Genomic DNA, 19,233 nt, shown 5'->3' on the forward strand with positions numbered 1-19,233 from the left:
ATCAAAGCTTACAGAATGTGGCCAGAAATGTGCCCAGGGAACAGTCCTACAACTGCCACCACACTCCTGGAACAACGACGATCATTAATTGCCTTTGCAACACCAGAGATTATCACATCAGACAACGGCAGTCGGTCCGCGTCATCGACGCTTGCAGAGATTTATCTTATGTATGACACAAATAAGTTCTATTTGTCGCCGTTCCATTAACGTCGAACGGCCGGGCGAAGCCCTTCTTCGACACTCTGAAGCGTACACTTCTAAAGTCCAGCTAGAAGAGACCAACGGGACAGATTTTGCAAGGTTCCCTGTTGGCATATCGAGCGAGCCCTAGAATCACCTGAAGAGATGTCACTAGCAAAAGCACTGCTCCACCATAAGCTTTGAACACCATGTGACACTATCCGGCCACAGAAGCGGTAGTCGGGGTACCACAACAAGATAACAGGGAACCGGTTCAACTGGTGTCAGGGCGAACCCGCTGCAGCAATCGCGCATGGCCCTTCGGATGATTCGGAAATCAGCTTCCAGCTTCACTGCGTCAAACGTGGTCAGTCTCGTTGAGGATGCAGGTATCACTCCTGACCGCGGGGTTCAAGGACGGAAATCGGGAATCTGACAACACACTGAGCTGACAACGCTGATCGCAGAGGAGATAGGAGTCAGAACGAACACAAACAAGCGAACGCCGTCGAATAAGGCACACAAGCCTCACCCACCCGAAAAGCTGGTGGCTCAATTCAGTGTGCAACCATTCGCGAGGACGGGCCTCTTGGGATGCCACCAAAAGCAATACTTCTGGTACGGTGAAACGACCAGAGTCACACAGAGATGGCCTAATCGTGCCCGAAAGTCCGAGGAACAGAACGAAGGCATGTTCACTACAAACAATAGCGAGCGCATTCTTAAGCGAGCCAGTTTGAATCACCTTATCAGCTAAATGATATCCTCGGTCCAACATGGATAACTTAAGCCGTTCTTGTATGACGAACATTCTTGCCGACTTATACTTCCTGGTGCGATCCCCACGTGTTCTCACTCGGTTCATACATGTGGTGCTAAATACACGTGCCACTTCCACCAGGCTATATGGCCATGTGGAGCAGGTTGCTATTGTTGTTTGAGAGTAACTGAGGCTATCCCTTCGACAAGATATGACTTTTGCCACATTCCACTATCGGCCTGTATGTTATTCACTGGCGACAGGCATCCAGTGAACACAACCTATTCAGCGACTTCGATTCTGTGAACCTTTTGGTATTTGCGGTTCCGTTCCTTATTTTTACGCTTCCTGTCTTTTGTGGTAACGTATTCCCTTCGAGATACTGTTGGGTTTTATGTCACCAGTAGAAGTTCCATTGCTTGCTGAAACGTAATAGTCCGAGTCCTTTTTCACATGAGGATACTCATCATCATTATCGGTAGCATGCTATCACTGTTCAACTCTGATACTTTGCTGGCGTCCGAAGCTACTGGACCTTACTGTGGTGTCACCCACTGAACTATACGGGGGGTTTCCGCGCGATGCCAGAATGAGCAGTTGTTAAAGCTCTGACGAACACAATTTCTCGGGCTCCTGGTTGAGGGTTGAAAAATGTGTGGCGAAATGCATTACCCGCTAAGCACCGCTGCTTTACCGTCAGGCTTTTGAGCCAAAGGCTTGCTCGAAAGCCTTAATCGTCCTCCTGTCTAGGTTCGGGCACCCTGGCAGTACCTCAGCCCACATACAACCATGAATTGCACATAAGGATACTATTTTTGTGTGGGAGCTGATTTTTTGCTTGCTATCTGGATGCATGCCAGCAAATCTCGGGAGATCACTGGTTTCGACTGGTATACAGCTCCGAACTCAAGCACCAAAAGAGTTCTAGCTATTAAGATGAGTGCGCTCGATAGCCTTTGGGATTTCGATGATTTAGTATCCCAGCGACCTTTCTTCTGTAGTTTCTTCAGCTGTGTTACCAGTAGGAGTTTGATCCTTATGCGTAGATAGATAGGTGTCCCGGATCCGTGAATCCAAACAGTTGGCGTCATACATGGACAATTTTCTATCAATGTACATCATGTCAAAACTATCCTAGTCATGTGTGTGTTGTTTTCTGTGGGACGAGATGGCTCACCTGAGTACCAAAGGGGTGTTACAGCTGAAAAAACGATACTCGTTGAGCTAGCTTAGTTTCCACACCACCCAGAGGAAGTACGAGGGGTGAGATGGCCCAAGTGGTAACAGCGTGAATTTACTGACCGGAAGGTCCGTGATTCGAATCCGACCTCCGCCACTCGACTTCCCCTGTCTAGGCTTGGGCAACCTGACAGTATCCCAGCCCTCGTGCTTCCTTCGGGTGGCATGGCAACTAGGCACCGAAAGGGTGCTACAGCTGAACGTTTCTTCAAAAGAAGCACGAGGACTTAGATACTGCCAGGTTGCCCAAGCCTAGACAGGGTAAATCGAGACTAATAGGTGGAGTTGGAACCACTGACCTGGTCAGCAAATTGGCACTCTACTTAACCATCTCGTCCCAGGTGAACGATTATTACTTATTACGTACTATTTTATGGTTTTTTCCTTAACATTCAGGGTAATGTATTTAGTACTGTTGCTCAGCTGCTATTTTCTGCATCATCTGTCCTCATCGCAATGGACAGGTTTCGGGCTACTGGATTTTTGGCGGTTGTCGTGCACATCCATTTCTCTCTGTTTTAGCCATGATTCAACTCACCAGATTCTCGAGCATCATCGTTTTGTGTCTGCTGTTGGCAGCTCCTGGCGAGCCGAAGAAGGACTTATATCAAATTCTCGGTATTCCTCGAACTGCCTCGCAGAGAGATATAAAGAAAGCCTTCAGACAGATGGCTATAAAGTATCATCCCGATAAAAACCCCGGTAAAGACACATCCGAACACTTTCGAGAGATTGTGGAAGGTGAGTTTGATGCTTGGGCGTGTAGGCGTCCATTACTGACTTGCGTGCATACATCGGTTGAGATTTGAGCTTTGGCAGATATGTCAGTTGTTCAGTTTCATCCCATTTTTGCGTGCATCTAAGCCCGAGTGACTTCTACAATATTCTACGTCATGTTCTATTTGGGCTTCGTGACAGCTACATACCGAGAGATTCAACAGGTTTTGTCCATTGTTATCTGGATAATCGCTCCTTCACATGCGCTCTTTAGTTTACATTCGACTCAGTCGCCTAACAGTGATTTTGTTGGCACCTCTGTGGCGTAATTCATAGTTGTTAGGAAGATGATCAAAGTCATGGTTTCCAACTACCGATTGAAATTGAAACGTCGCCACTTCTCCAGGTTTTAGCTATGGAATCAAGTGATTCGGAAAACAAAGGGCATCTCAGCTGACATTTTCAAGAAACTGTCCTATCTCATACAGACAAATGGGAACTGGTTGTTAGTCCCGGGATTATAGACAGTAAAGTTGTCTTTCATGAAGGCTGCCATATTAGCGCCACACTATCGTTAGGGCAGTTTTCCCATTACCCGAAAAAATCACTGAAGTGAGTGGAAATTCTGTCCTGAAGGACACTTGTCCAAGATCGCCCAAACATGTGTTGTGGCATATAAACTACCACCAACTCTTTTCACTCTACTGGAATCTGCTCCATGTACCAATTCTCTCATTCAGTAATTCCGGAGCACCCATCGCATGCGTGCTATGTGTGGCATTGAGCTTGAGATAGCTCAGTTGTTGAGGTGCGAACTTACCAACCGAAAGGTCCGCAGTTTGAACCCTATCTCTGCATTTCGACTGCTCCTGTTTAAGCTTGGTTAAGTTGGCAGTACCCCGACCCTGGTGCTTCCTTCAGGTGGCATGGCAGCTAGGTACCGGAAGAGTGTTACCTTTGGCATCGTTTTCATGATGGAGCTTGGATAATGTCGCCAGCCCAGCCTAACACCCGTCTGTTTCGTGCGCATTTGCCTACGTGTGATTCTTGGCCGTAGTACCACAGCCGTTTGCAGTTCACTACTATCCGGAGCAGCTTCCGTTAGCTTATCCGGTGCATAGTGACTTGTCTTCAGGTACTGAAACCGTTCATACAAACGATATAGATCCTATCATCCTTGTGACTGAAACTCTGCTGCATCACTAGTATATTTTAGTTCGACGCTGCTGTACACTTCGCACTCATGGTTTCGCCACATTTGCTCGAGTGCGATAAGAGAGATAGGTGGGGTGTTGATTTTTTCTTATTGAGGGGGCTAAGATCCTTCCTGGACGAAGTTCATTTCTGCTGTTTCCAAATGGTAATCTTTTATTCGAAGTGGTGATTGGGTTAAGAAATCTAACATACCACAAGAACCAGCCTCCTCATCACTGGGTCAACTATTTACCAAACCAGTGAACTTGACCATCTGCCCCTAGTTTTCTGTCTCCTCATCGAAATGTAGTAGTTTGATCCTTATGCGTAGATAGATAGGTGTCCCGGATCCGTGAATCCAAACAGTTGGCGTCATACATGGACAATTTTCTATCAATGTACATCATATCAAAACTATCCTAGTCATGTGTGTGTTGTTTTCTGTGGGACGAGATGGCTCACCTGAGTACCAAAGGGGTGTTACAGCTGAAAAAACGATACTCGTTGAGCTAGCTTAGTTTCCACACCACCCAGAGGAAGTACGAGGGGTGAGATGGCCCAAGTGGTAACAGCGTGAATTTACTGACCGGAAGGTCCGTGATTCGAATCCGACCTCCGCCACTCGATTTCCCCTGTCTAGGCTTGGGCAACCTGACAGTATCCCAGCCCTCGTGCTTCCTTCGGGTGGCATGGCAACTAGGCACCGAAAGGGTGCTACAGCTGAACGTTTCTTCAAAAGAAACACGAGGACTTAGATACTGCCAGGTTGCCCAAGCCTAGACAGGGTAAATCGAGACTAATAGGTGGAGTTGGAACCACTGACCTGGTCAGCAAATTGGCACTCTACTTAACCATCTCGTCCCAGGTGAACGATTATTACTTATTACGTACTATTTTATGGTTTTTTCCTTAGCATTCAGGGTAATGTATTTAGTACTGTTGCTCAGCTGCTATTTTCTGCATCATCTGTCCTCATCGCAATGGACAGGTTTCGGGCTACTGGATTTTTGGCGGTTGTCGTGCACATCCATTTCTCTCTGTTTTAGCCATGATTCAACTCACCAGATTCTCGAGCATCATCGTTTTGTGTCTGCTGTTGGCAGCTCCTGGCGAGCCGAAGAAGGACTTATATCAAATTCTCGGTATTCCTCGAACTGCCTCGCAGAGAGATATAAAGAAAGCCTTCAGACAGATGGCTATAAAGTATCATCCCGATAAAAACCCCGGTAAAGACACATCCGAACACTTTCGAGAGATTGTGGAAGGTGAGTTTGATGCTTGGGCGTGTAGGCGTCCATTACTGACTTGCGTGCATACATCGGCTGAGCTTTGAGCTTTGGCAGTTATGTCAGTTGTTCAGTTTCATCCCATTTTTGCGTGCATCTAAGCCCGAGTGACTTCTACAATATTCTACGTCATGTTCTATTTGGGCTTCGTGACAGCTACATACCGAGAGATTCAACAGGTTTTGTCCATTGTTATCTGGATAATCGCTCCTTCACATGCGCTCTTTAGTTTACATTCGACTAAGTCGCCTAACAGTGATTTTGTTGGCACCTCTGTGGCGTAATTCATAGTTGTTAGGAAGATGATCAAAGTCATGGTTTCCAACTACCGATTGAAATTGAAACGTCGCCACTTCTCCAGGTTTTAGCTATGGAATCAAGTGATTCGGAAAACAAAGGGCATCTCAGCTGACATTTTCAAGAAACTGTCCTATCTCATACAGACAAATGGGAACTGGTTGTTAGTCCCGGGATTATAGACAGTAAAGTTGTCTTTCATGAAGGCTGCCATATTAGCGCCACACTATCGTTAGGGCAGTTTTCCCATTGCCCGAAAAAATCACTGAAGTGAGTGGAAATTCTGTCCTGAAGGACACTTGTCCAAGATCGCCCAAACATGTGTTGTGGCATATAAACTACCACCAACTCTTTTCACTCTACTGGAATCTGCTCCATGTACCAATTCTCTCATTCAGTAATTCCGGAGCACCCATCGCATGCGTGCTATGTGTGGCATTGAGCTTGAGATAGCTCAGTTACCAACCGAAAGGTCCGCAGTTTGAACCCTATCTCTGCATTTCGACTGCTCCTGTTTAAGCTTGGTTAAGTTGGCAGTACCCCGACCCTGGTGCTTCCTTCAGGTGGCATGGCAGCTAGGTACCGGAAGAGTGTTACCTTCAAAGGAAGTTTCATGATGGAACTTGGATAATGTCGCCAGCCGACTCTAACACCCGTCTGTTTCGTGCGCATTTGCCTACGTGTGATTCTTGGCCGTAGTACCACAGCCGTTTGCAGTTCACTACTATCCGGAGCAGCTTCCGTTAGCTTATCCGGTGCATAGTGACTTGTCTTCAGGTACTGAAACCGTTCATACAAACGATATAGATCCTATCATCCTTGTGACTGAAACTCTACTGCATCACTAGTATATTTTTAGGTCGACGCTGCTGTACACTTCGCACTCATGGTTTCGCCACATTTGCTCGAGTGCGATAAGAGAGATAGGTGGGGTGTTGATTTTTTCTTATGGAGGGGGCTAAGATCCTTCCTGGACGAAGTTCATTTCTGCTGTTTCCAAATGGTAATCTTTTATTCGAAGTGATGATTGGGTTAAGAAATCTAACATACCACAAGAACCAGCCTCCTCATCACTGGGTCAACTATTTACCAAAGCAGTGAACTTGACCATCTGCCCCTAGTTTTCTGTCTCCCCATCGAAATGTAGTATGGCGCTTTGTCAATATCTGAATTACCGATATGGCTTTTTCCCCTGAATCGCCCTCTAGCCGCAGGCCCAGATGAATTTCCACGAGGGTCATCGGAAGACCATGGTGAATCTTTGATTTCTGTCACCACGACGAAGCCCAACCACATCCTGGTTCGACGGTCTGGGCGCCTGTGTAACCTGCTGAGGTGCAAAATACCCGCGTGACACTCGCAGAATCTCATACTCGTTTGGTCAGTGATTAGAGACCTTATACAACCACCTTGGGGTCCCGAATATCTGTCCCCTAAAAGTTGAACTATTTCATTCTAACAAACAACCACTGCTACCTTACGGTTAAAGCTTCGAACCCAAAACTTTGAATGAGAACCTTATTGCCTAGGTTTGGGCGTCGTGCCGATACCTCACTCCACTTGAACTTCAATGCACAACGACAGATGTGGTGGCTAAACCAATTACTTACTACTGACATAGTACCACCCACGTTGAGTATAACCGCCTTTTACCTTCCAATCTGTCTTCCGAATGGCAGCATAGCCATGGACGATGGACTTGGCGCCAAAGGTGTATGAATGCTTTTCCTAGCTGAAACGCCAGCGTAATTCTGGGTTTTCTAAACTTTCATCTGCCCTGTTTAAGGATGGCTGTTGCTTGGTGAACACTTGTTTCATCTATTTGTTTTATTCTGGTGATAGACCGTCCTAAATCACCAGGGTGAATCGAAGATGGTCCCTATTTTCCTAGAGCTGTCTGCTTGACCTTTATCACTAGGGTTTTAGCATCCTCCATTGTTTTGCGACATGAGAAAATACTATTCGGGAGCAGTGAACAGGATTCCGACCGCGAGGGGCTATGTAAATCACACCTCTACACTCCGTTAGGTGTTAGGAGAATGGCACATGCATGGACATATGGTGTTTCTTGACTTCAACGTCGCGTTCCAGTCTGTAGACTGGTATGCCTTCCTAAGCACTCAGAAGTTTGTTCTTCGGATTTACAAGCTTGGAGGAGTGTAGAGCTACTCAGAGAGCTATTCAAAAGTTCTCCGGAATCTCAGCTTTCTACTACTTCAGTCTGATAATTTATGCGGCAAGCGGTCAGACGCTATGGAACCCCAAAACCACGATACTTGTATCGCTTTAGGCGAAAATCTTTTCTATCTAGACCAGACAGACTAGCTAATCCCCAAACGGAGACTCAACTTTACTTAACAAGGAAGAGAACGACTGTGTATTTTGTCGGAAGACCATCCATCGCTGCTTGTACAAACCAGTGTTCTTCGGTGGGACAGTCATGGATATAAGCACTGCCTGAGTCTGTTGGGAACATCGGACCAGTAATTCTAGACTACGTCAAATGGAGTTTGGAAAAAATAATCGCCCTCTATAAATGAAATTATACTCCATAAGTTTCGCTTGCTTGATCACATGCTGTCTCGTGTACCACTCTTCCAGGAAATTTTCGGGCACCACCTTATAGGCACGACAGAGACAGATGTGTTTCGCCTTCATGACTCAGAGTTTTATGAGCATGCCTATTTCGGCCCACTGAACGTTCTAGAATCGCGCAAGTCACTGACTGCTTGGTTGACCATAACCAACTGGCCGCTGGTAATCTGTCAGCTCCTGGCTGACGCCTCTGGCCCTATTTCATCGCACAATTCCACGCACCAATTAATCCTACAGTTTATTGTCGCCTCCTCTGGCCTCATGCCTGTGTGTTGCCGGTGTATGTTGCCGATTCAAAGCAAACAAGCATAAAACATTCTTCATTTCATCAATCTTGCAGATGGATATGGCTGGTTTCCGGACAATGTACAGTTCGTCGGCTGGATTCACGTGTGCATGCAGTTGATCCATTACCGTCTGCGTGAACCTCATCGCTGTTTCTAAGCGCGATGTAAAAGCCGAACGAGGTAACCACCAGCCGAAAACTAGATTCAATAGTTTTCTCAGAAGCTCAAAATCTCCACGGACAAATAAAAAAAAAACAGATGAGCCATGTTCCGTCGGTAAGGTTGTGGGTTAGAACTGCGCGCTTCACCACTAGTACACGGTGCATGGTGTACTTCGTTATCCCGATTTTGACACCTAATACCCAACAGAAACACATTGGTTCACCTGGAAACTAAAGCCTGCCACCAATTTCGTGTTGTCGAATGCTCTTCGTTTCTTTCCTTTCTTCAGCCCATGAGGTTCTTTCAGACCCGGCCAAACGAGAACAGTACGACAAATTCGGATCTGTACCGGGTGATCACTCGGATCAACAACATCCAGATATGCACGAATTCTTCCACGGATTCACTTTCCCGTCGTTCAAAGACATGTTCGGGGATGACGACGATGATGATGACTTTACATTCGGTAGCTTCTTTCGCAAAGGGTTTGGTGACGATTTTCACCACGGATCCAGCTTTGCAAACGAGTTCCATTCGCACAGCACATTTTCTAGTCACCGTTCGCGTAAGTTTATCTTACATGAAGATTTTTTCAGTACATCACAATGGCTGTCTCAGTTTATCCAAATCACTCTTTGTGCAGTCCTTCCATCCCCGACAAAATCCCGACCGTCGACAGGCCTTCGGGCGTGAGTTACAAAACGGATTCAGATGTGTTGTGCGGCGAAATCATGATTAGTGATAGTAGCCAAGATACCGCACGCGCCCCATAGTGACAATAGGAACTGAAAGACACAGTTCGCACGATGCTAAAATTTCGTCTTTCTCACCAGTCGCCACAGTAAACACACTTATTCTACACTCAAACAAGTGGACTGTCAAACGATCAAATTCAAACACTAGCTCCACAGAATGCTCACCGCTTCTCTCCGGGCTTGTGTATCCCCGCTTGCCGGGTGTAAGTTTGACCGTCTCTGTCGCTGTAGGCACACAACGCAACGTGGCATTTGGACTATGAATAAACGCGTAAACATCTGAATAGATCCCAACTTGGGGGAGGATCTGAATGCTAATAGGTAGTAGTATCGAGCAGACCCGACATCAACCTGCACCGTCGAAAGGAATATTTGTTAAACATTTCTGAGACTGTTGACTCGCACCATTTCGATCCATCTTCATCTGTACAGAAGTGAATGATCACTAACATAGCGTCAGTATGGTGGGAGAGTTTCCTTCTTTTTGGTGCTCTGCGTTCTCACTTTACTTCGTTTTCTGTTTTAATGAAACTTGCCTGGGTTTTTGTTCTCTCCCGTGACTGACGTAGAGTCGCTTCCTTGGTTTATATAATGTGATAATACCTTTCACTTATGTCCTACCTAATGAGTCTCAAGAAGGGCGAAGCTCTGTCCTGGACGGTCGAATAGTCTTCAACAACAGAGATTTAGCTTGACTTAGCTAATTAGTTCTCCTTCCGCCTTAAATCTCGACCAACCTCGGAACCTAGTCACTTGGCCTGACGATGCTTTTGTGTGAAAAGCGGAACGTTTCTCAGCAGTAGATCTATCAATTGTCACGAAACTTTTGCGAAAACGATGGATTCAGTTTATTTACCGTTTATGAGGTTGTCAGACCAAACAGAACCTTAGGTGAGACCAGCTATCTACAAGCTGACAATCTTATCGGTCAACAGTCGTACAAATTTGAGGAGCCGTCCAGTCAACCAGCAGAAGTTTCACTGAAGGTGAAATCGGGCTTTGCTTATCCAGCGAGGGACGTTTTGAAGTTCATGACAATCGGTGACTTTCAACAAACACACGTTGACCCACCTGAAGTAGATAATCCTTCGGTGCCTAGCTGCCATGCCACCCAAAGGAAGCGGAAAGGCTGGGATATTGCCAGGTTCCCCAAGCCCAGACAAAAGAAGTCGAGATTCAGAGGTCGGATTCGAAACACCTACCTTCCGGTCAGTAAATTTGCGCTCTAACACCCTGATGTGACGCAGGGCCAATCGGACAGTGGACCAGTCACACAAATTTGGACATCGAATGAAGTACACACGGGACGGCGAACAATACTGTTTTCAAACCAACATAGACCCATAGGTTGTATTAATAAACTGAGATTTCCCTGGAGCAAGACTTATCCTTTGTGATTGATTTCCAGCACCACAAACGACCCACGTGAGCAAGCTAGGTGGACATTTCACAACGCAGTCTAGTTGATAATAGTGGATTGTCATCCACCAAGCAGCCAATAGCGATGAGCTTATGCAACCGCCTTATTTGATTCCACAATAGTTTACGGCTTGACTGAACTGCTGCATCTCGTCTACCACCAGTCACTATCGGGTTTTCTCGAGGCACGTTTTGAAATCTTCTCTTCTGTTGCACCTCCATGAGACCCTAGTTTATGTTGTGCTTCCTCGATTACTCTGCGGTTTCCTCTTTGGAACGACTCATCACCGTAATCCCCGATATCTTTCCTTACCACATCTCTAGTACACCATATCGGGGAACTCAAACTCCTGCTAGCTAAACAGACAAGTCGGTGTTTAATGGGCGTTCAAGCTGGGTACATTGTCAAAGCACTAAACACTGAGTTATGTCAGGCACATAGACCCTCGATAAGTTAGCTGACAACTTCGGCGGGAATTGTGACCGTGTTTGGGTCCATTAAGGTGGATCCCACATTGGCTGGAAGTTGAGTTCATCTCATTCTGCGGATACTTGTCGATCCATGTCGAGGTTGCTGTTGTTGCTCAAGTTGGAGATCCTAGAACCAGTTTCCTGGTAGAAGGGGAGGGGGTTTGAATGCTTTCTGACTGTTGATCCCACTCGATAATTCATCTTTGCCCAGATATGGTTTCCCTCAGTTGGTTTGCCTTCACTTTTCAACCACATACTTGTCATTGGTGCGTTTTTCACTCAGTCCCTTCCTGTTACTGCGGTTCATTGCCTTCCAGAGTCATGCACAACCACAACCCGGCGCATGGGCAACACAGTTATTACCGAGACACACTGCAGCTGATCTGTGATGATGGTACGAATGCTCATCAAACCCCTGCTGTGAATCCTTTGGTACATTTCGAGCATTATTCTGGCTGCTGTTTCGCTGTTCTTAACACTTTCAGAAAGCAGGCATAACTATTTCTTTTACCCGCGAGGTATTCTCTGTGTTTTGCCACGTCCTTGTTTTTATCTGGTATTTTCAGACAATAAAATTGCCTTTTAAATGCCTCTTATCCAAAATCATTGCTACACACCTCTCCTTCAACGTCTCTGAAAATCATGAGTGGTGGTCGGGGCAAGGCGAAGATCAATTCGTCACGTCTCCAAATCCCCGTCGGCCGTGTGCGTCGTCTGCTGCGCATGGGCAACTATGCTGAGCGCGTTGCTGCTGGTGCCCCAGTTTACTTGGCCGCAGTTCTGGAATACCTCGCTGCTAAGGTTTCGGAATTGACGGGCAATGCAGCGCGTGACAATAAGCAGACCCGCACCATCTTCCGTCACTTGCGACTGGCCACCCGCAATGACGAGGAGCCTAAACAAGCTGTTGGGTGGTGTGTGTTGCCGAACATACAGTGGGTGCTTCTGTCAAGATGAAGAGCTTTTCTCCTTCAATAAAACATACTGATCCGCATAGCTCTGACATCGCAGTTCTTAGTATGAGCCTGATACTTCATTATATTTCACTGTAATGAGCTATGAAATACCTACCATGGTGTGACTAATGGTCTGGATCCGTTCCGTACACATACTATGTACCTCATGCCTTTGCTTGCCTATAATTTAATTGGCCGTCATGATCTGTCGGTAATGTATACCTCTGGTGTTAGGACTACCTTCGACCTCATTCAATCCATCTGAAAGGCTTCAAGTGTACTCGTGCTGATCCACGCACTACTTTGCGGACTACTACGTTAATTGCCCCTACTTGGGGCTCCACTGATCTGATGTGGTAAGCATATTCGGAAACGAGCGTTAGCCTCCCCCTCTTGCAACTCAGTATGAGTCTCTAAGTTCTGTCCTGTAACAAATGACTAGCTGTGTGGCTTGAGTGGAACTCGAGGCTAAGGGCATCATAATCGGTTTTGCGTTTTAGAAACTGCTCGTATTACGATTTCCTTCAAACTTGTTTTAGAACCGGTGAAATCTCTCCCAACAAGTTTGCTGATGGTCAGCTGTAGCACATTACTCATAAGGTCGCTGGAAACTGTTCGACAGCCCACGGCCAGTTCCGTCCTTCCTGGGGCCCATGAGGTAGGCCCACGAGTTTCCGTGTTCAACTTCAACCCGAATTGGACGAACTTCGACAAATACACTCAACTCAATTGAGTCACTCGTTTATGAGGTTCTCCAGTGCCGTACGTTTTAGTCTTAATCCGTGGAGTACGACCTCTGACAGACTTAAGTATACAATGCCCCGTCCCTCTCAAACCAAGGGCTTCAAAGATTGAAGTTTTTTAAAATTAATTTCATATCCTACGGTTCTCATTGAGAACCACTCTCTAAGCTTTGATGACCACCATAACTCATGTGTCTGCTCCGATGCTGCTTAGATCCAGCTTGCTACATTTGCGAGCCATTTCTTGACAGCGTAGACTGGCGGCGAGCCCAAGAGTGTTAAGGGGTAATAAATCGCTTGGGTACGTTTAGTTGAAGACAATGTCAAAATGGAAGCGAACGGCGGAGCGGGAAACGAAGGTATCAACATACTGGAAACATCAAGCCCCAAAGGAGTGAGGGCGATAAAATTTCATTGATGAACAGGGAGTATCACCATCGAGGTTCTGTCATCAGTCTACTTCAGGGGGGCGGGATATTACTCTGACCTTGTATGGTCATCTGAAGGTTTCAGCGAATTAGTCAAGGCTACTTAGGTCCCCAGAGGTCAGAAGTCCACTGTCAGCCGACCATGGCAGTTTCAGTTTTTCGTCAGGGACTAACTAGGTCGGGCAAACGCAAACTGGTAAGAACGAAAAACAGCCTAATTGGTGGGAGAAACATCTCTATACATCACTGTTTGCTTCACTATCAGTGCACTACGTAAATGAGCTGCTTCAGACCGTTGAGAGCAAATAAATGTCGGTGAGACAAAGGGACCAAAAGCACCGTGGCACTCAGGTTGGTGCTTAGTTAATATACTTCTGGAAAACTTCGTAACACTTGTCCCATTAGGTGTCATACTCATCCATGAATGGCATGGGAGTCGCACACTCAGAGGCTCTAGGCGTTCTGGGATACTATTGTTCCATCCCGTGATAGTTGATAATCGGCGCCAATCACATACGTATATATGAACGAAAAACATACATCAGTGTCATACAACGGTAAAGTCAGTTTAGTACGCCTGAAGTGAGGACCTCGACGAAAAAAAGTTCCGTCCACACTAACCTGTGACCAGGTCATCATTCGGCTTCTTCGCTGTATCAGAATTTCGCACAACATTAACTCGTTACACTCCTTCACTGTAGACCACGGTCCAGTTGAGTCTTTGGCTAAACGGCACCAAAACCGGGCCACTTCCACAAAGAAAGTGCTTAAAATGGCAGTATAAAAAAATTAAAAACGGATAACTCACCCCATAACTGGTTGTTTGAAGGTGCACATCACTGGGAACACAAAGAAACTCGGGAACCTCTAGCGCCAGCAAAACGGAAACCAAAAAGTGTCGAGTTGTAGTCAACCAAGCGACTGCTAACATCGATTGTATGTTCATTGGATAACTTTTCTATAATAAATATCCAGCTGTTGGCAGCTCACTCTTGGATGAACAACCCTTGAATGTACTTTTTGTTCCATCCAGGCCACTTCCACGCTTTAAAATAAGGATGTGGTCGGAAGTTGAGAATCCCAGTGGTTCGCGTGTTTTCGTGTTTATTTGGCCTCGTCCGGTGGGCTTGTTGATGTGTTATCGTTTGATTAACAGTTTCAGGCTGTGTACCACGCTCCCGCCAACCAGTTTATGCTGCTGGTAGAGTTGATTTGAGCGGGAATTTTTTTGGTTAGATAGTTCAGACAATCATCCGGCTGCGAGAGATGATCTGGGCGAGATGGCTCGAGTGGTTAGAGCGCAAATTTACTGACCGGAAGGTCCATGGTTCGAACCCAACCTCTGCCTCTCGACTTCCCCTGTCTAGGCTTGGGCAACCTGGCAGTATCCCGGCCCTCGTGCTTCCTTCGGGTAGCACGGCAGCTAGGCGCCGGAAGGGTGTTACAGCTGAACGATCATCCGGCTGCTGCCAAATAACTGAAAGGTTTTGTCCCATCATTCGTTGATTTTCGTGCAGAATGTAAGGATTAGTAAGACATGGGCTTTCGGAATTTCGCTACATATTTGAACCACAAGTGTGGTTGGACGTTGGAGATCTTAGCCGCATGAGCATTACCAATAAAATTGGTAAAGGCCTATGCATCGATATCCGTTGTAGAAGTGAGAGGAATTCTCGTACTTTTAATGTTTAGATCTTTTGACTCCAAAAGTGCTAGTGCATTCCAAAGACAGACGATTCTGGTCGGACAGGACAGTATGAACTCTTTGGGGACAGCACTTTATCGCTACCTTGTTTTTCGTCCGGTTATGTAAATAAGGAATACCTATTCGGCGAATCGCGTACTCCTCTCATACCTCTGTACTAAGTGGTATAAACAAAATTAGTTTGCAAATGAGGGTATTTCGCTAATTTCATGCAATTTGGTTTCAAGTAGAACAAAGTTGACGGAAACTCAGGGACTGCGTCTATCTGATGAGCCTCAAGAAGTGCGAAACCGGTCGTGAATTGTCGACGAATTTTCAGCAACCTTGTGAGTAGTGCATTACGAATATATACATAGTATATACCTTGTTACCCGCTACTCCATCCATGCCGCACGTTTCATGTTGTCACGGCTAACCAATCAGAACAGTAACGGTACTCACTCAGAAGAAGTATCCTCGGAATCACTAAAACTAAACAACGGAGGTTAATGAACTTGCTTTCATGAGAACTGTCCACTACACTATTTGAATGGCAATTACCTGGGCTCCGAGAACGGTTTGTCCTTGTATCAGTGGTCTACTGAACTGTCATTTCCGATGGTAATTGTACTAGTGGTTGGCTTACCTCTGAGACAGACCTGCTGGTCATTGCTAGGCACCATCGCGTAGTCGATAAACCACATTCAGTTTAAACAGGTTCAAGCATGACGCTACGTACAAACTGCTAGCGCCATTACAAACCTCAGTGAAGAATTTTCAGCGACCTTATGAGTAGTGCATTACCTCAGTGATTAATATTGGGAGCGGAATGTCATGATTGCTGTATATGGACAAGTGAAATATGAATAGAATTATAGTATCTCTCCCCTCTTACTGACCAACATCTTTTCAGAGGCCACCCATCGTGGATAGATGCTGGGTTGGTTTTTTTGAAGAAATGGGACCTTTTCACTTGGTACGCTACCGGGGACGCTGTGCATCAAACTCCTGATTCATCTTGATTATAATCCCCCTCATTCCATATGTCGTGTGAGTCATCCACACCAACCAACAAAGGAAAGCCTCTGCCTAGAATTTAGCACTATTTAAGTAGGTTAGTTGTAGGAGACCTGACCTTGAAACTCAGTCGACCCCGTGACCTAAGCACGTGGCCTGACAAAGTTTATGCGCCGAATGCAAAACACACCCCGCAATGAATCCACTCTTTTCTTCCAAAGCCTCTCAGAGACAAGATATGACTGGGTGAAGAATTTTTTTGGAGAATTAGTCCTGTAAATGAAGTCAATCTACATTGAAAGGCCGAGACTCACTGTACAGCTGTTTCATTATTATTTTGAATCACAGCAGCTCACCAAATTCCAAGGAGTCTCGCACCTACGAGCTTCCGGTAAGTAGTTTGAAAGTTTAACCGTTCGGTCGAGAGAGGCTGAACACTAGTGTGGTTAAATCGCACTTAGGATATACCACCGCACACCATCCTAACGGGATGTTGCGGGTTCGAGTCTCCTTGGAGTTTCGTGAGGTGCATATTACCGATGATTCCCAATAAGGAGGAAACAGGTGTACAGTGCACAGGCTGCATTTACTTACCTCACATAATTACTCGTGTTATACGCTGCTTGATATGTCTCTGTGTTTAAGGTGAGAACTTTTTGACCGAAAGGTCCGTTGTCTAAAGCAACCTCGGAATGCCGTCTGCTCCTGTCCGAACGTTGGAAACCTGGCAGTATTTCAGCCTTCGTGCTTTCATCGGGCCGCGTGGCGGTTAGGCACCGAAAGGGTATTACAGCTGAATGATGTATGCAATAATCGTCCAGCTGGTTAACATCGATATAATCGAGTGTCAATATTCATGAGCGGCATCATGTTTCGCTCACTTTTCTCATTGTCAGCGCTATCTGGTGCTACTGGGTCCCTTTGACTTATACTAATGGTGCCGAAACACAATAAAGAATCTATAAACCGACGCACGTTCTTCTATTAGGGAGGTGTGACGGACGGCTAATTTCTCTTTCTATCTCTTTCTGAAGAGGTCGGTCTACCACTTTCCGGGAAAAAGAATGAAGCGCGTCAGACTTCAAGACAGGTCTAAATGCACCTAACAATGATTAATTATTCTCGAAGCATTCGATCGAAGCAAATTGGTTTGAAGCTTGATCAAAAACCGCATTTTTATATAGCGGAGTACCTCACCCGATGTTCTAGTCTCTGCAGGCGAATCTCAGTAATGGGTTACTCAGAGGTACCAGAAACAATAAAATCTAGGCGAATCGAACATCGTTGTCTCAGATGGTTACGGTTAGTCCGATTTTACGGACTAGGGTATCTGAGTGCACTTTTGCCGGAAAAATGACAAAAGGTCAGATCTCTATATCCTACAAGCTTGGCTGACAAACACGTGTTCAAGTATAGAGCACACTTGAGAGTTTTCGAGCGATGGTCACCTTGATGTTGATCGTCTAATCCCTGTCGGGCCCGACTATTCGTGCGAATTTCCTGTTCACCCCAATCCGAGGTGATAATTGTTTTGAATCTGCGTCAATAACACAAAGGTGGGAGGCGAGCGACAGAAAGTTCACTAGCAGGTGTTATTTTCCGTTTCAAGGAAGTTCATTTTCCGGTTATCAATCGAGCTGAGCTTGTGGATCAAGGCTAACGTTTATAAAAAGCAAAATTCGGTTTACGTTAGCAGTCAGCATCAAACTTTAAAAGCTATAAGACGTAGCGATCCCGGAACACTGCTGATCCTTATGTGTGTTTGCTCCGAGTGTTTCGAAAGTCCAAAGCTTGGGTTCTGTCTTTCTTCTGGTTATATATATATATATATATATATNATATATATATATGGCAACACATTTTCTGCATACCCCATACTGGCTGATAGCAGAGTTAACAGGATTTAACCTGGGTGAGAACCGCACCCGAGCAGTCGTTAGTTATGCACGGAGTGAAGCATATCAAACTTTTTTGTCGTCTTCACTTGTGTACAGCACCGAAACCTGCAGAATCTGCGAAACACCTGGTAAGGTTCTCAATTTCATTCACAATATCTGCCTCAAACCCTTCAGATCCGATGGGCAGATCTAGCCCAGGTCGTTTTAACCAAGGCTTCCACTGTTCCACTTATTCAGTGGAACTCGCGTGTTCTGAAGCTCGACGGGGACGCAAAAACCAATCGAAAGAGACTAGCCTGTACTTAACCTGGGTTTTCTAACTCTCTCACCACCGACTCACCCGGTAATATGGCCTTGAATATCTTCTCACTCTCGCACACTACATGAAAATGGGTTTTGTGATTGCTGGTAATTTGCTGCTGACAATCCAATACGAAATAGGTGTATCCGACTTTCTCAGACTTCGCGATGTGTTGCTTGAATTGCCTTTGAAGTTCACCTAGTATCTGCTCCCTAAAACCCGGTAGCAGAGAAACTATGCTTCAAATCGTCAAAGCTGACAAAGGCCTTCCTCCTAAAGGTATATCAACTCATCATCATCATCACCACCATCATCACCATCATCATCATCATCATCATCACCGACAGCATGAGTTCAGTGCCCAACACCGATGCTTCGCCGCTGTATTATCAGTCCTAAGTGCTGGGCCTACAAGAGGAGGGTTGTTAATGGGGTGGAGAAAGGGGGATGAAAAAGTATGTGAAAGAGAAAGAAGTGAGGCGTCAGCAGTAGCATGTTTTCGCTTACCCGCCTTGCTGTATGCAGCAAGTAAGGTGACCCGGATGATGGCACCACGCGACGGCCGATGTGACACGAGTTTATTTGTGTATGTGCAATTCATGGTTGTGCGTGGGCTGGGATACTGCCAGGGCGCCCACATCTAGACAGGAGGAGAGTCCTCAACGAAAGCATTTGGTTCAAAAGCTTAACCGCGAGGCAGGGTATTTGGCGGGAAATGCAAACGCATTACAATTTCTACGGCACAAGTCGCCACATGTTCCAACCCCCAACCTGGAGGACCAGGAGACTGTGTTCTTCAGACCTCTAACCATTGACCAACCTGGTATGAGAGACTCTGTGA

The 19,233-nt window shown here is 46.0% G+C and overlaps 2 protein-coding genes across 2 annotated transcripts in view; one reads left to right on the plus strand and one right to left on the minus strand.

The window, feature by feature from the left end:
• Window positions 1-2,706: 2,706 nt before the first annotated feature.
• T265_09780 (hypothetical protein) overlaps window positions 2,707-19,233 on the plus strand; it is a gene marked incomplete at both ends in the record, with an annotated part of 37,706 nt that continues 21,179 nt past the window's right edge. Inside the window, 6 exons of the mRNA XM_009175954.1 lie at window positions 2,707-2,923; window positions 5,140-5,358; window positions 9,028-9,285; window positions 9,317-9,409; window positions 10,367-10,683; window positions 12,035-12,279. Of these exons, the coding sequence (XP_009174218.1) occupies window positions 2,707-2,923; window positions 5,140-5,358; window positions 9,028-9,285; window positions 9,317-9,409; window positions 10,367-10,683; window positions 12,035-12,279 (1,349 nt within the window). The remainder of the gene's footprint in view (window positions 2,924-5,139; window positions 5,359-9,027; window positions 9,286-9,316; window positions 9,410-10,366; window positions 10,684-12,034; window positions 12,280-19,233) is intronic.
• The window catches only part of T265_09781 (hypothetical protein), a gene marked incomplete at both ends in the record, with an annotated part of 6,122 nt that continues 2,243 nt past the window's right edge, over window positions 15,355-19,233 (minus strand). The window contains 3 exons of the mRNA XM_009175955.1: window positions 15,355-15,520; window positions 16,788-17,014; window positions 18,805-19,032. Coding sequence (XP_009174219.1) covers window positions 15,355-15,520; window positions 16,788-17,014; window positions 18,805-19,032 — 621 coding nt within the window. The remainder of the gene's footprint in view (window positions 15,521-16,787; window positions 17,015-18,804; window positions 19,033-19,233) is intronic.

The sequence above is a fragment of the Opisthorchis viverrini genome, assembly GCF_000715545.1.
Source record: "Opisthorchis viverrini unplaced genomic scaffold opera_v5_302, whole genome shotgun sequence".
Lineage (NCBI taxonomy): Eukaryota > Metazoa > Platyhelminthes > Trematoda > Opisthorchiida > Opisthorchiidae > Opisthorchis > Opisthorchis viverrini.